Source organism: Apodemus sylvaticus, chromosome 10 (assembly GCF_947179515.1).
Source record: "Apodemus sylvaticus chromosome 10, mApoSyl1.1, whole genome shotgun sequence".
NCBI classification, from domain to species: domain Eukaryota; kingdom Metazoa; phylum Chordata; class Mammalia; order Rodentia; family Muridae; genus Apodemus; species Apodemus sylvaticus.
The window spans coordinates 73,514,133-73,527,141 of NC_067481.1; the positions used below are offsets into that span (position 1 = coordinate 73,514,133).

Below are 13,009 nucleotides of genomic sequence, written 5' to 3' on the forward strand. Positions count from 1 at the left end.
GGAACCAGAAACTCTGCCTATGTCTTTCCTGCCCAGCTATAGGTTGTAGGCATCTTTAGTCACCAATCAGGGACAGCTTGAGAGGCAAGATTACATAGTGTCACTTCGGTCTATGTGTAGATTCTCTCATCCTTGGGGGCGAACAGGACATGGGGGCTAGCACTTAACATTACAATACATAGCTAAAGACCAAACCTCAACAGTAGAAGGGAACATATTTCAGCCCATGATGGCTGCTCCATCATCCAAGGATGGAAGACAGGCTGAGGGCCCTGAGCCAACAGTGAGGGATTAGATGGCTCTTGTGGGGCATTCTGCCTCTGCCTCTGCCTCCGCCTCCGCCCCCGCCTCCGCCTCTGCCTCCGCGAGACCACTGGGAGACATGGAGGAAATTGGGAGGCACGTGGGGGCTTAGACAGAAAGGTCATTGTTGAGTGCAGACGTGGCCTTAGTTGTGAGGGTATTAATTTTTTGTCTCTGTGATAAAATATCAGCAAGGATCATATTCAAGCAAGAAATAATTATCTGAACTCACAGTTAGCAGAGTGAGGTGAATCATTAGGACAGGACGCTGTTCATCCTGTGGTGATTGGGAAGCAAAGGGCAACAAGAACACCTCCCCATGATGACCTCACTTCCTTCCTAAAGGTTTCACCTCCTAAAGGTTTTACCCCCCACGGCGCCACAGGCCAACGGCCAAGACTTTGGGATATGGCCAGTGGGGGTACATTCTGATCTGAAATATAGAAGGGTGCATCCACGCAGGAGTGCCAGGGTCAAAGGAGCTCCAGTCTCTGCTCCACTCAGGCAGCTAGGAACGGGGACAGAATGAACGCACAGGTCACGTGAGTGGTGAAGGGTACGGTAGGCATTTGGAGGAAAGAAATCTAAACTGTTTCCCCACAGGGATTCCATTTCCACAGCAGACAGTGGCAAGGAGTCCAACCGGATGTGATTCACTGTCTAGGGGCCCTGGCCAGCGCCACACACACACACACACACACACACACACACAAAATGCAAGTGATTTTTCAATCATTGGCCCCTGGGGCAAACTCAGAACTCAGTAGAGCCAAGGGTTGGCCTGAGTGACATCTCAGATGAGCAAGAGCAAAAATTACCACGTGCTGAAAGCTTGATAAAGAGTCAGGGTAAAGACTGGGCACCAAAAGAGGGTTGACTGGCCGTGGGAGCGGACGGAGTGCCCACCGATGGCATGCGCCACTGCTGGGCAGTATGGAGAGTCCAGGACAGTATCAGTCACAGAGGCTTATTTATAGACTTTTTATTGCCTTTTCTTTGCAACAGACCCTATGAGACATGTCTCTGTCACTTCACAAATCACATAAACACATTTATAAAATCAACCGAAGTCCATGTGTACAGTAGTGAGAGCAGAGCTGTCCTTCCTCCGGGCCCAACCCTGCCTTTGAGTGATTGCAGAACAGAAGTAGCAATGGGCAATGGGAATGATACTCCCATTGTCGGCTCACAGGTGCTGGGGTAAGGGGTACCCAAAGTGTTGGGGTGGGGGCCAAGGAATCAGGAGCAGTGGATTCTGCTAAAGAAAAGAGGAAACATCTCAGGAAATGGAATCAAGCTGAGTCTCGGGGGAATGGATCCAGATTCCTCAGTAAAGAAAGGGGGCATACTTTCAAATGTTTCTTTTTTAAGATTAAAAATATATGTGTGAGTATGTGAGTATGCATGCGTTTGTGAACATGCATGTGCCTGTGGAGGCCAGAGGAGGACATGGTATCTCTCAGAGCTAGAGTTACAAGCAGGAGTGCCTGGGCCAACGGAACTCCAATCTCTGCTGCACTCGGGCAGCTAGGAACAGGGACAGAATGAATGCAACAGGCCCAATGTGGGTTCTGGGAACCAGACCTCTGTAAGAGGATGTGCTCTTAACTGCTGACCCATCCCTCTAGCCCACAAATCTCACTTTTCGTGGGTGCATAAACATTTGTGATGTTTGGATGCATGAGTTACAAGATACTTGGCATATTCAATGCCATTTCTTCCATTGCTCAAAATCCTCTCTGATTTGAAATAGGGACTAAGTGCTTGCCAATGACAATCATCCTACTGTGCAAGGCACAGCCAGACCTGATCCCTCCTGCCCAAAAGCAACTTGGTACCTGGAGCCAATCTCTCCTCTCCCCCTCTCTACTTCTGTAAGATTAGCCTTTTGAGATACCACCTAGGAGTAAGACCATGGGCACTTGTTCTTCTGTAGTTGGGCTATGTTTCTTAGCTAGCTGGGTGTATCCACGTTGCCACAAATAACAGGATCCTGTCCTTTTTAATGGTTGAATAGAATTCCGCTCTTTGTATCCGCCCCCACTTTTCTAACCATTCACCCATCTTCCAGTCAGTCATTCTTTCATCTCCGACATTGTGAGTCATGTCGCAAAGAAATGCCAAGAAGATTCCAGGCTCATGGGATGATGGAGAAACTGAGTAATTCAGAAAGACACAGGAAGAAGGTGTGATCTGAGAGATGGGCTCCAGGACAGGTCAGGAACTAGACTGACAAGTCTCAAGATAAGGACCTTGTTTGTACAGTAAAGAAGGAAGCCACAGAAACCTGTGAAGCCCAAGACTGCCTCACCCACAGCCAGGGGAAGGCTGGGGAGACACAAAGGCCTTGAGCGGCTGCCAGAGGTAAGGATGGCATAGCAAGGAAGGGCTCAGTGGATACCTGGAGGGCAGGAAAAAAGGAGCTGATGGGTGAGAGAAAGTAAGAGTTTCAGCAGGGCAGAACAGAAGCTGTGAGGTAAGGAGTGGGAAGTGAGATGCTAAGTCAGATGTGGACTCACTGGGCCGCCAATGCAGGCAAGCATTACTCTGTAGGGAGCTGGGAGGTTGTCTTTGGATGATAGTAAGCTTTCAATTGGTTGACTTGAAGAGCACAGACTGCTCTCTACAAGTGGGTGGGTCTTCTATCAAACTGTAAATAGAACCAAAAGGCCAAGCACGAGAGAACATTCTAGAAGAATATCTCCACATTTTATGAATATCACCAGCAATTTGGTTCTACAATATAGAGCCTTTGGATTCAAAGCAGAATGTGGACTCTTGTGCTCTCCAGATTGAGTGGCAACTGAAGACCCTGTTTCCCCCCATGATTCAGACACATGGCCCACACACGGGTCTCCCTTAGCAGCCTCCTTACCACGTGTAGACTTTAAGGTAAATCTCTTCCCCTTTTTCAGTGCTATAATCCTCAACGTAACTCAACATTCAACTTTATGATGATACCAGGGCTTTGTGTATTTCAAAATCCATCAAAGTTTCAATTAAGCTGGGTATGGGGGTAGACACCTTCAAGCCCAGCCCTCGGGAGGCAGATGCAGATGATTATCTAAATGTGAGGCCAACCTGATCTACAGAGAGTTCCAGGCTAGCCAAGGCTACATAGTAAGAGCCTGTCTCAAAAAACAAAAATGAAACCACCAGCCTGGCGGTGGTGGCGCATACCTTTAATCCCAGTACTTGGAGGCAGAGGCAGGCAGATTTCTGAGTTCAAGGCCAGCCTGGTCTACAGAGTGAGTTCCAGGACAGCCAGGGCTACACAGAGAAACCCTGTCTCAAAAAAAAAAAAAAAAAAGAGAAAAAAGAAAAGAAAGAAAGAAAGAAAGAAAGAAAGAAAGAAAAGAAAAGAAAAGAAAAGAAAGAAACCAAAATTTCAATTTGACTTTGTATAGCATGTCCCTCTCTTGAGAGGTAGTACGCACAGCGAGCCACAGCCCCTAGACAGCCATGTGACAACAAGGGGCATGCTGGATGGCCTAGGTTGCTAAGTCTTTGATGCCCAGGCTTCGCCATGTTTGCCAGTGAGCCCTGCAGCTCATCTCCCTCTCTGGCATTTCTTCTGTCCATCTTGCTGTGGATGTGTTTTCAAGGTCGTGTTGAGTGCTCTGTAAATAGATGATGCATCATAAGAAAATGGCGCCCTTAGATTTTCTTCTACAGGGACTCAGGTCATATTTTTTCTCTATTCTCCTCTTATGTCTAGCTTTCATTATTCTGTCGTGTGTGTGTGTGTGTGTGTGTGTGTGTGTGTGTGTGTGTGTGTGTGCACGTGAGTGCATGCGTGTACACTGTGGGTGTGCATGCGCTCCTATAGTGCTGGCCATTCCTAGGCCCCCGACATGCTAACAAGCACTTTACTACAGAGCTGTATCCCCAGCTCTTTTGAATTTGTTCTATTGTTTGGAGAAGATCTCAGGAAGTTGCCTCAGCTGCCTTTGCACTCACTCATTAGCCCAAGCGGGCCGTGAGCTTGCAATCCTTTTGACTCATTGACCAAAGTTTTTTTTTAAAAAAATTCCTGTTCTACAGAATCTAATAAAATAAATGGGCTCCCTCTGGTGGTCACAAGAAAAGCTCCAAATCCCAAAGGTCAGACTCTAGTTGCATTTTCAGATCTTTATGGTGCTGGGCACATTCGATAATTAATAGAGTGGCTAGACGGCATCGGGAGAGAAGACTTCTAATTAGCATTTTCCACTCGTCAGTGAATCTACAAATTGGTTTGTAAAACCGCAGCCCCTAAAACTATGCTCACCACATCTCCTGAGTCCAGTGCTGTTTCAGGTCAGGGCAACCTCCGCCCTGCACTCTACCACCTCCTCACCCCCTCCCTTCCCCCATCCCCCCCCACCCCGCCCCAGGCCTGCAGCTCCTGTGATCTCTATCTGCCCCTCTACCCAAACCATACTTGTGACTCTGTACCACAGGTCCTGGTGCTTCTGCAGCCGTTCTCCCCATCAGTACCCTTGACCCTCTTTCACCTCCTCAGGATTTCTTCCCAGGAAAGGCCATTGCCAGATGTTTCTCAGTGCTTCTCCACAAATTAGGCACCACTCTAGGCTCAGGGGATGTGACCATGATCAACCGGAGATAGTGCCTGCCCTGAGCAGCTTCTGAGGGGCCTCTGTGATGGACCCAGATCTGTAATTCCAGTCTGTCCTCCTGCTGCTTCTAGGGTCCTCTTTTTGAAGATAAACTCTACACAGACAGTTCTGGGGCACCCCGCAGCACCCAGCTTCACTCCCTGCTGGTCTGCAGCTCACCTTAACCCCCACAGCTGCCTTTCAAAGAGAGATCCCCCCACCCCGCCCCTTCTTTTCTCTTTTCTCTTACTCAGGGTGTCAGGTCTCAGGGACCTGTGGCCCTGTGCAAACTGGTTAGCACGCCAACCAGTCTTCAAAACTCTATCAGCTCCCACCTTCCCAAGGAAGGATTCTGCTCCCCACAAACCTATCTGTCTGTATAGATCCTCTGGCCTGCCGCAATGTCTCCTTTCAATTTTTGTAGGACTTTTCTTTGTAGTACACAAGTTTACTCCATTTTTTAATTGATTGATTCTACAACTTGAAGCATCTTAGTCTAAGGATACGTTTGTTGAGGTTTCTAACAGTCTTAATATGTCACCCTAACCAGGACTGGACATATGAATGAGTAAATGAGAAAATAAATGAATGGATTGACATCTGTGCACAGAAGAGTGCAGGAAATGTGATGACGTCATTCTCTAGAGAGTTCCGGCACACGCATCCATGCGTGCACACACACTAAGGAAGAGGGCTCAGCTTGGGGTCAAACTGCTTGCCTAGCACATACAAGGTCCTGGGTTCTATCCCCAGCACCACTGTAGGGAGTGGGAGAGGAAAGCTAAATTAAAGGGCTGGGTGGGGGGGGGAGCTCAGAGTCAGATTGCCTGCTCAGCACTCACAAGGCCCTGGATTCAATCCCCAGCACAGAAAAAAAAATTAAAAACTACTGCTGGGCGAGCACAGTTGCTCACCCCATAATCCCAGCACTAGAGAAGCTTCCTCTTTGCAAGAGGAAGGCTTGCAAAGTCAGGTTGGCCAGGATTACACCAGGTGGCCCTGTCTCAAAAGGAGAGAAAAGAGTTCAGCAACTGTAAAACTTGGATATGGGATGCTCTCCTAGCATGCATGAGGCCCTGGGTTTAACTTCTAGCACTGAAAAGAAGGAAAGAAAGAAAGGGGGAAGAGGGAGGGGATGAGGGAGGGAAGTTGGGGGAGAGAGGGGGAGAGAGGGAGAAAGAGAGGGGAGGAAGGAGGGAGGGAGATAGATCAGACCCAAAGGTCTCCTTCAGCTCTGTCTGCTGCTGTTAGATAACACTTTTACAGGCATTCAATCTTTCCATAAAGTTGAGTCAACTGGGATTTACCACTCCTGGGGGAATATGTATATGTGTGTATGTGTATGTATATATGTATAGGTTTATTATGTATATGATGTATATGTGTATGTGTGTGTATGCGTGCATGTGTACATGCATGTATATATAAAATTTCAAAAATGTGTCAAATGAATATGATTTCTTGTTTGAAGATCGCAAGCCCCTTTCCCTAAGCTCATTCTTACTCCACCCTGACACCAATGGCTTTACCACTGCTCAGTCACTCTCTCCATAAACTACAGCAAATCTCACGGGCTCACGTCATTTCCACACCAAGATTGGTGTTTAAAACGAGTTCACTCTCTGCAAGGACTTCCACATGAGTGGGGAATTTCCACCTCTCATGTATTTGTTTGTTCCTTTCTGGAAACGGCTCACCATCCCACCCCCGCCAAGCCCCCATGCAGTAAGTCCAGGGCACACCATCTGGAGGCCACACGCAGCATCCCCGAAATACCACACAGCAATGCAGAAAGGCACAAAGAGACAATGACGAAGATTACCACTTTTCCGGAAAGCTCCTAAGACTGCCCAGGGCAGGTGGAGTCTAATTTGAAACAAGCCTGAAGGGACAGAAGGGACAGACTGTGCTCAGGTCTTCCGGATTCCAGTAGCATCTGACCGAATGGTTTCCAGCCTTGTGATTTCTCTTTCTGTCTTTTTCTCTTACTCCTCAGTCACCCATATTTTCTCACTCATATCCTGGGAGAGCGTGCTGGTATAACTGCCAACCCTTCATTCTTTCCTACCAGAGCATTCCCAGCCAATGCCACCTTCTCTTCTTCTCCATCTCTGGCTAACCACATGGATCTGAGTTCACGACAACCAAGAACTCACTCTTGAGGCGTGGAGGAGAGCCTGTCCTCGGGCATTCATTCACGCATTCGATCTTGACATGATCGCATGAAGTAAGTACCCTTAGAAGCCGTGCTTACAAACAAAAGACTGACGCAAGCCCTGGGCACCACAAACCTATAGTACTAGAACTCAGAAGCAGAGGCAAGAAGGCCAGCATCTACTACATAACAAATTTAAAGAGGGCAAACAAAGTCCTTGGGTGCCTGAAGTAGAGCCAATCTTTGGCCAAACCCAGAATCTGTCTACTGTCACAATAAGAGCCATCTATCTAGCCATCTGTCCCTGGTGCAAGCCAGGCAGTCATCTACTGTTTGCCTAGCTGCATGAATTTTCTCTTGTTCTGGGTATAGAACTCTGACCTTCCCGGGGTAGCTACTCTCCCCATACGATATTTCTAGTAATCAACTCTCTCTCATAGCCACATGTGTGTGTGTGTATATATATATATATATATATATATATATATATATATATATATATATATATATAGAGAGAGAGAGAGAGAGAGATATGTGTATACATATGTATGCATATATGCAAATTACCCCTGCACTGGGGAGTGCTGCAGCTACCAGCCATACATGTTGACTTAAATGAAAATTAGTTAAAAGAAAATAAATCTTAAAATTCAGGTCCTCAGCTGCACCAGTCACATCTCAAGGGCTCCATCCCCCTCTCATCCTAAGAGAGGGGGATAGAGGGCTGGCTTGGGGGGAAGAGCACAAACTGCTTTTGCAGAGGACACAAGTTTGTTCCCAGCGCCCTCTACTGGCCTCCACAGGCACCTGCAACTCATGTGCACATCCACCCCACCCCCACCCCATGTGGTTAGTTATGGCTTCACTATCAGATAATGCAAACTTACAGCATCACAGACGTTCCACAAGGCCAGACTGCCCTTGATCTGTATTAGTGTCTTTGTTGTCGCTGTGATAAAATATTTTGACAAAAACAGTTTAAGGAAGAAAGGGTTTATTGTGGTTCACAGGGCCAGAGGGCTAGAGGCACTCATGGCTGGGAAGCATGACACAAGGCGTGGAGTGCTTGATAGCAGGATCAGAAAACTGGATGTTCATATTGATTCTGCACTAAGGAAAATTCCAACATAGCAAGTGGGGCCAGACTCTAAAACCTCAAGGCCCACCTCTAGTGATGGACTTCCTCCAGCATGACTCCACCAGCTAAAGATTCCACAAGTTCCCTGAACAGCGCCACCTGCTGGAAAGTGTTTAAACACACGAACCTGTGGGGGACACATCACATTCAAACCTGCGGAGGGGCCTCTGAAATGGGGATGGGATTCAGTGTTGGGGGGGGGGGGCTGAGAGGACTGCGCTCTAGCATAACTGTTTGTAGTACTGCAAATTGTTTATTATGTTGTATTTTACTCTCCATTCAAAGACTTCAACCACATTTAACCTGATCATAGGTCCAGAAGGCTAGATAGAGGTTAGCAGGATCAGGAAACTGGCTGACCATAAAGGGTACCATTGCAAGATCCTAATCTTAATTATTGTAAAACATGCCCCACCCCCACCCACCCCCAGCCTCGTCTCTGGGTAGTGGTGAAGTCTCCCATCGTCCTGCTTCTTTTCAGGATGAACCATGCTGAGTTCATGAACCATCCCTTGGTTCAGTGCATCCGTGCCTCATATGCCACCCCCTGTTGGTTGCCTAGCAACTATCTCAGGTACCACATTGGTTGTCATGGTACCTCAGTGCTGGTGTTCCAGGAACCCTTATTTTAGCATTAGCCCCACGGTACAAGAGCACTGAGCTGACAATTTAGACATTTCAAGGAAAGCTACAAAGTGCTTCCTTTAGATAAAAAGGAGAGAACATGGTAAGACATTTTGAGAAAGAGCCCATTCCCCCAACCTTTACTATGATAAGTCTGTTGCATTTAGTAGCTATTGTTTGTGTCTCACTGTGTCTAATCTATAAGTCAAACTTTATCTTAGGCTGTGTCTTGCTCAGGGTCACTATTAGTGTGATAACTAAAACACTATGACTGAAGAAACTTGGGGAGGAAAGGCTTCATTTGGCCTCCACTTCCACATCACTGTTCATCCCTGAAGGGAGTCAGGACAGGAATTTAAACAGTGGAGGATCCTGGAGGCAGGCGCTGATGCAGAGATCACGGAGAGGTGCAGCTTACTGGCTTGTTCTTCCTGCTTTCTTATAGAATCCAGGACCACCAGCCTAGAAATGGCACCACCTACACAATGGTCTGGGTCCTCCTCCATCAATCACTAATTAAGAAAATGCCTTATAGTTGGATCTTATGGAGTCATTTTCTCAGTTGAGTTTCCCTCCTTTCAGATAACTCTAGTTTGTGTTAAGTTGACACACAACTAGCCAGCACAGCACGTATGTGTAGAAAAAAGAGTGCACTTACATATATCAATTATGTAAATGTGGTATATATGAGGAATTGCATACACAAAGCTTCAGGCATCCACTAGGGGTCGTGAAGAGCATCCTCTACCAGATGAGGAAGTGCTGGGGACTACAAAGACCCTATTTTCAAATAAAGACTTATTCCCAGGAACCAAACACTAAAATTTGAACATTTCTTGTTGAGGAAACCAGTCAGATACACTATGTCATTTTATAGATGAGGTGAAGGTTCAAGAGCCTTTCACCCACCAAAAGCCACAAAATCTGTTTCGGACAGCCCTGAAAGTCCTCTCGAAATAGACCTGGGCAGAAGGGGAGGGCCATCTTCCTGCTTGCAGCTCGGTCCCTGCACAGCCAACTCACAACGGGCAATGCGTACAACAGGCAACACACAAAGCACTGCCCATCTCTGGCCCTGCTTATCTGCCTGCTCTCTGCTAGGACCTGACAAAAGATTACACTGTTTCCCTGGGGCATGGGAAGGAGCTGGGTGATGACCTGCTGGTGTCTCAGATCAGATGTGGATCCAAGCTACAGAGGGTCCTCTGAGTCTCCAGAGTCCTAAAGTCTGCAGAGCCCTTTGATCAGAGCTTTGAAGAGAGGGCGCAAACGCAGGCCCTTGATGCTGCAGTGAAGGGTCTTTCTGGTCTCAGGCAATGCATGCCAGACTACTGGGGCTTTGTGTTTATGACGGACTCAGAAGCCTTAAGTTAGAACTTAGACTGGGGGCAACAGGATGTGGCCACAGGCAGGCAGTGGGCCTGTGAGACAATCCTGCTATAGCCCTAGAGTTGCTTTAAGTGCAACACTGGGGCCAGACACCCCCAGGACAACAAAAGCAAGCCCCACTCACAGCCTCCTCCTCCCCTTCTTCCTCCTCTACCCACATCCCTTCTGTATTTGAGACTTGGGAACATTATGTCAGCAAGCATGGCAGACAATGGTGTCTCATTGTAGGCCACACCCACAAGTATCAATAATCAAACTTTTACCTTAGGATTTTTCTTCCATTCCATAACAGCTTAGAAATTCAAAATGCTGGTTGTAAACTGTGAAACTATATCTCATGAATAGCTATGCATCCCAGTTTAAAGACACACTTATAGGGGCTGGGCTCAGTGGTTTTGTTCCCAGAACCCATATCAGGTGGCTTATAACCACCTATAACTCTAACCCCAGGGATCTATTACCTTTTCCTGACTTCTGAAGGTGTCTGCATACACACACACACACACACACATGAAGAAATAAATCTTAAGAAACCACACACTTATTCACATAAATCACATGAATATAAAAGAGTCCCTTGGAATCTATGGGAGACTACTTCAATGATGCTGTCCATCCCCCTACATGGTGTTTAAATCCTTTATATAGAACAGCATTGTAGCTGGGTGGTGGTGGTGCACGCCTTTAATCCTAGCACTTGGGAGGCAGAGGCAGGTGGATTTCGGAGTTCGAGGTCAGCCTGGTCTACAGAGTGAGTTCCAGGACAGTCAGGGCTACACAGAGAAACCCTGTCTCGAAAAAACCAGAACAGCACTGTATTTGCATGCACATTTACATTTCATTTGCATATACATTATTTTGCCTAGACTATGCACCACTTCCTGTATATTTAAATTATCTCAAGATGACCTATAATATATAATAAGTAGCTGTTATATTATAGTTAATAGGAAATGACCTCTATTTGGCTAAATCCCTGGTTAATCCCTAGATGAGAGCCCATGGAGATGGATTAGACATAATATAACAGAAAGAATGAAGGAAGAGAAGAAAAATAGCCTCATTTTACATGTTTTATAAATCATCTCCAAAAATTTCACTTATGGGTCGAAATTTTTCCCCATTTAAATAGAATTTCTTAATTCTGGCCTGCAAATGTCTTTTTCCTCTTGGCACCTCAGTGTTGACTAAAGGCTTAAAAACTCAACCATAAAGTCTTCCCAAGTCCAGAAACAGAATTTCCCATCAGACCCACCTTTGTGGAGGAAGCTCCTGACCCTAAGACATGAATGGCTTCTGGGAGCCTTGAAGAGAATTTGCATATGCTGATGAGGTCACTGTTCATTTGCATATGCTGATGAGGTCACTGTTCCCGCTCTCACCTGTTCTATACCAGTTACAGAAGCCACCCTCAGGGCTGGGGTGATGGCTGCATTGATGATGGGCTAGCTTCCCAAGCATGGGACCCAGGTTCAGATCCCATGAAATAAGTTCTGTAGATTAGCACTCATTGTGATCCTGGTATCGGGGAGGCAGACACAAGCATGTCAGCCAGCATGGCTCCAAGTTCAGTCAGAGACCCTGTCTCAACCACTAAGGAGGCAGTGTGTGAAGAAGACAGCAATCACCAAGCTCTGGCCTCCACATGCATGTGTATAAACACACAAACATATACATACACACACCCACAGAGAAAACCCTTCTAGCATGAGACACATTGCCATGAGCCTCTCCCCCTGCCCTGTGTCACAGCATCCTACGTAAGGCACAGTCTGACCTTGAAAGCCCAGGTGGAAACTCTACACTGAACACTTAGCCATGGCCGCACAGCATTCCGCGCTCCCCTTCCCACTCTGCACCTGGATTTGAGCCCCATGGATGGGGTTCTCAGAAGGCCAGGTTTATCTGTGGCCCTCCTACTCCACACCAGCATAACAGAGAGACTCGATCACCCAGACGCCCCGGATTGACTTCTGGCACCATATCCTTTCTCTACGCAAAGCAACAGCAACAAAAACAAAATTCAGGATCGCCAACTGTTTCCTTCCTGTACCAGTCAGAGCTCAGCTCGCAGCAATCATGGAGCAGAAAGGGTAGTTCCTTCGGGTCGTTCTGAAGACTCCTTCAGAGGCTAGCCCTTTCCCACTGGTGACTCAGCCTCTTTTCAAGGCCAGTTTTAATACTTCCTGAGCACCTCAATGCCACTCATCAAAACACATGTGGCTGGAGTCTTTGTCAAACCAACTGCTAAGAAGGAAAGGTATCAGGATGGTCCCCAGAGGGCCCCAGCCTGGACCACCAGACCGTGCTCTCAACTGAGGGAGATCTGAACATTTTACAACTGTATGGCAGAGAGAAGGGCTTGGTCTCCAGAGATCAGGAGCCATCAAGGATCACTTACCAGGAGGACAGATGCACTCAGCGGGGACTTCTCGGACTGTCCTGAGCTTGCCGACTCCATCCAACTTCTGAACCGAGAAGACAAAAAGTTGGGGGAGAAGATCAGTTGCAGAACAGAGAAGTGGAAAACTCCACAGCAGCACTAAACGATCGACAGCGGCCCTGGCATTTCCCGGGCCACTTCTTGAAAGGTCGTTAAATTCTCCAGGCAGTTCTCTAATGAGAAGAAAAGCAATAATAACCACGGACCATTTCTGAATATTTCTGATGACTCCTCAACATAAGGCGTCAGGTCTCTGCTGTGTTACTCCACATTTAAACACAATAGGAAGAGCAACAGAGGTGGCTTCCTGCCAGGCAAGGGAAGCCAAAGAGAGGGTGGATAAAAGAGGCTTTGGGGCA

General features: G+C 47.1%; 1 protein-coding gene across 1 annotated transcript in view; it reads right to left on the reverse strand.

Moving 5' to 3' along the window:
• Positions 1–13,009, reverse strand: part of Col23a1 (collagen type XXIII alpha 1 chain) — a 279,542-nt gene that overhangs the window by 243,353 nt on the left and 23,180 nt on the right. The window contains exon 2 of the mRNA XM_052196168.1: positions 12,609–12,675. Coding sequence (XP_052052128.1) covers positions 12,609–12,675 — 67 coding nt within the window. The remainder of the gene's footprint in view (positions 1–12,608; positions 12,676–13,009) is intronic.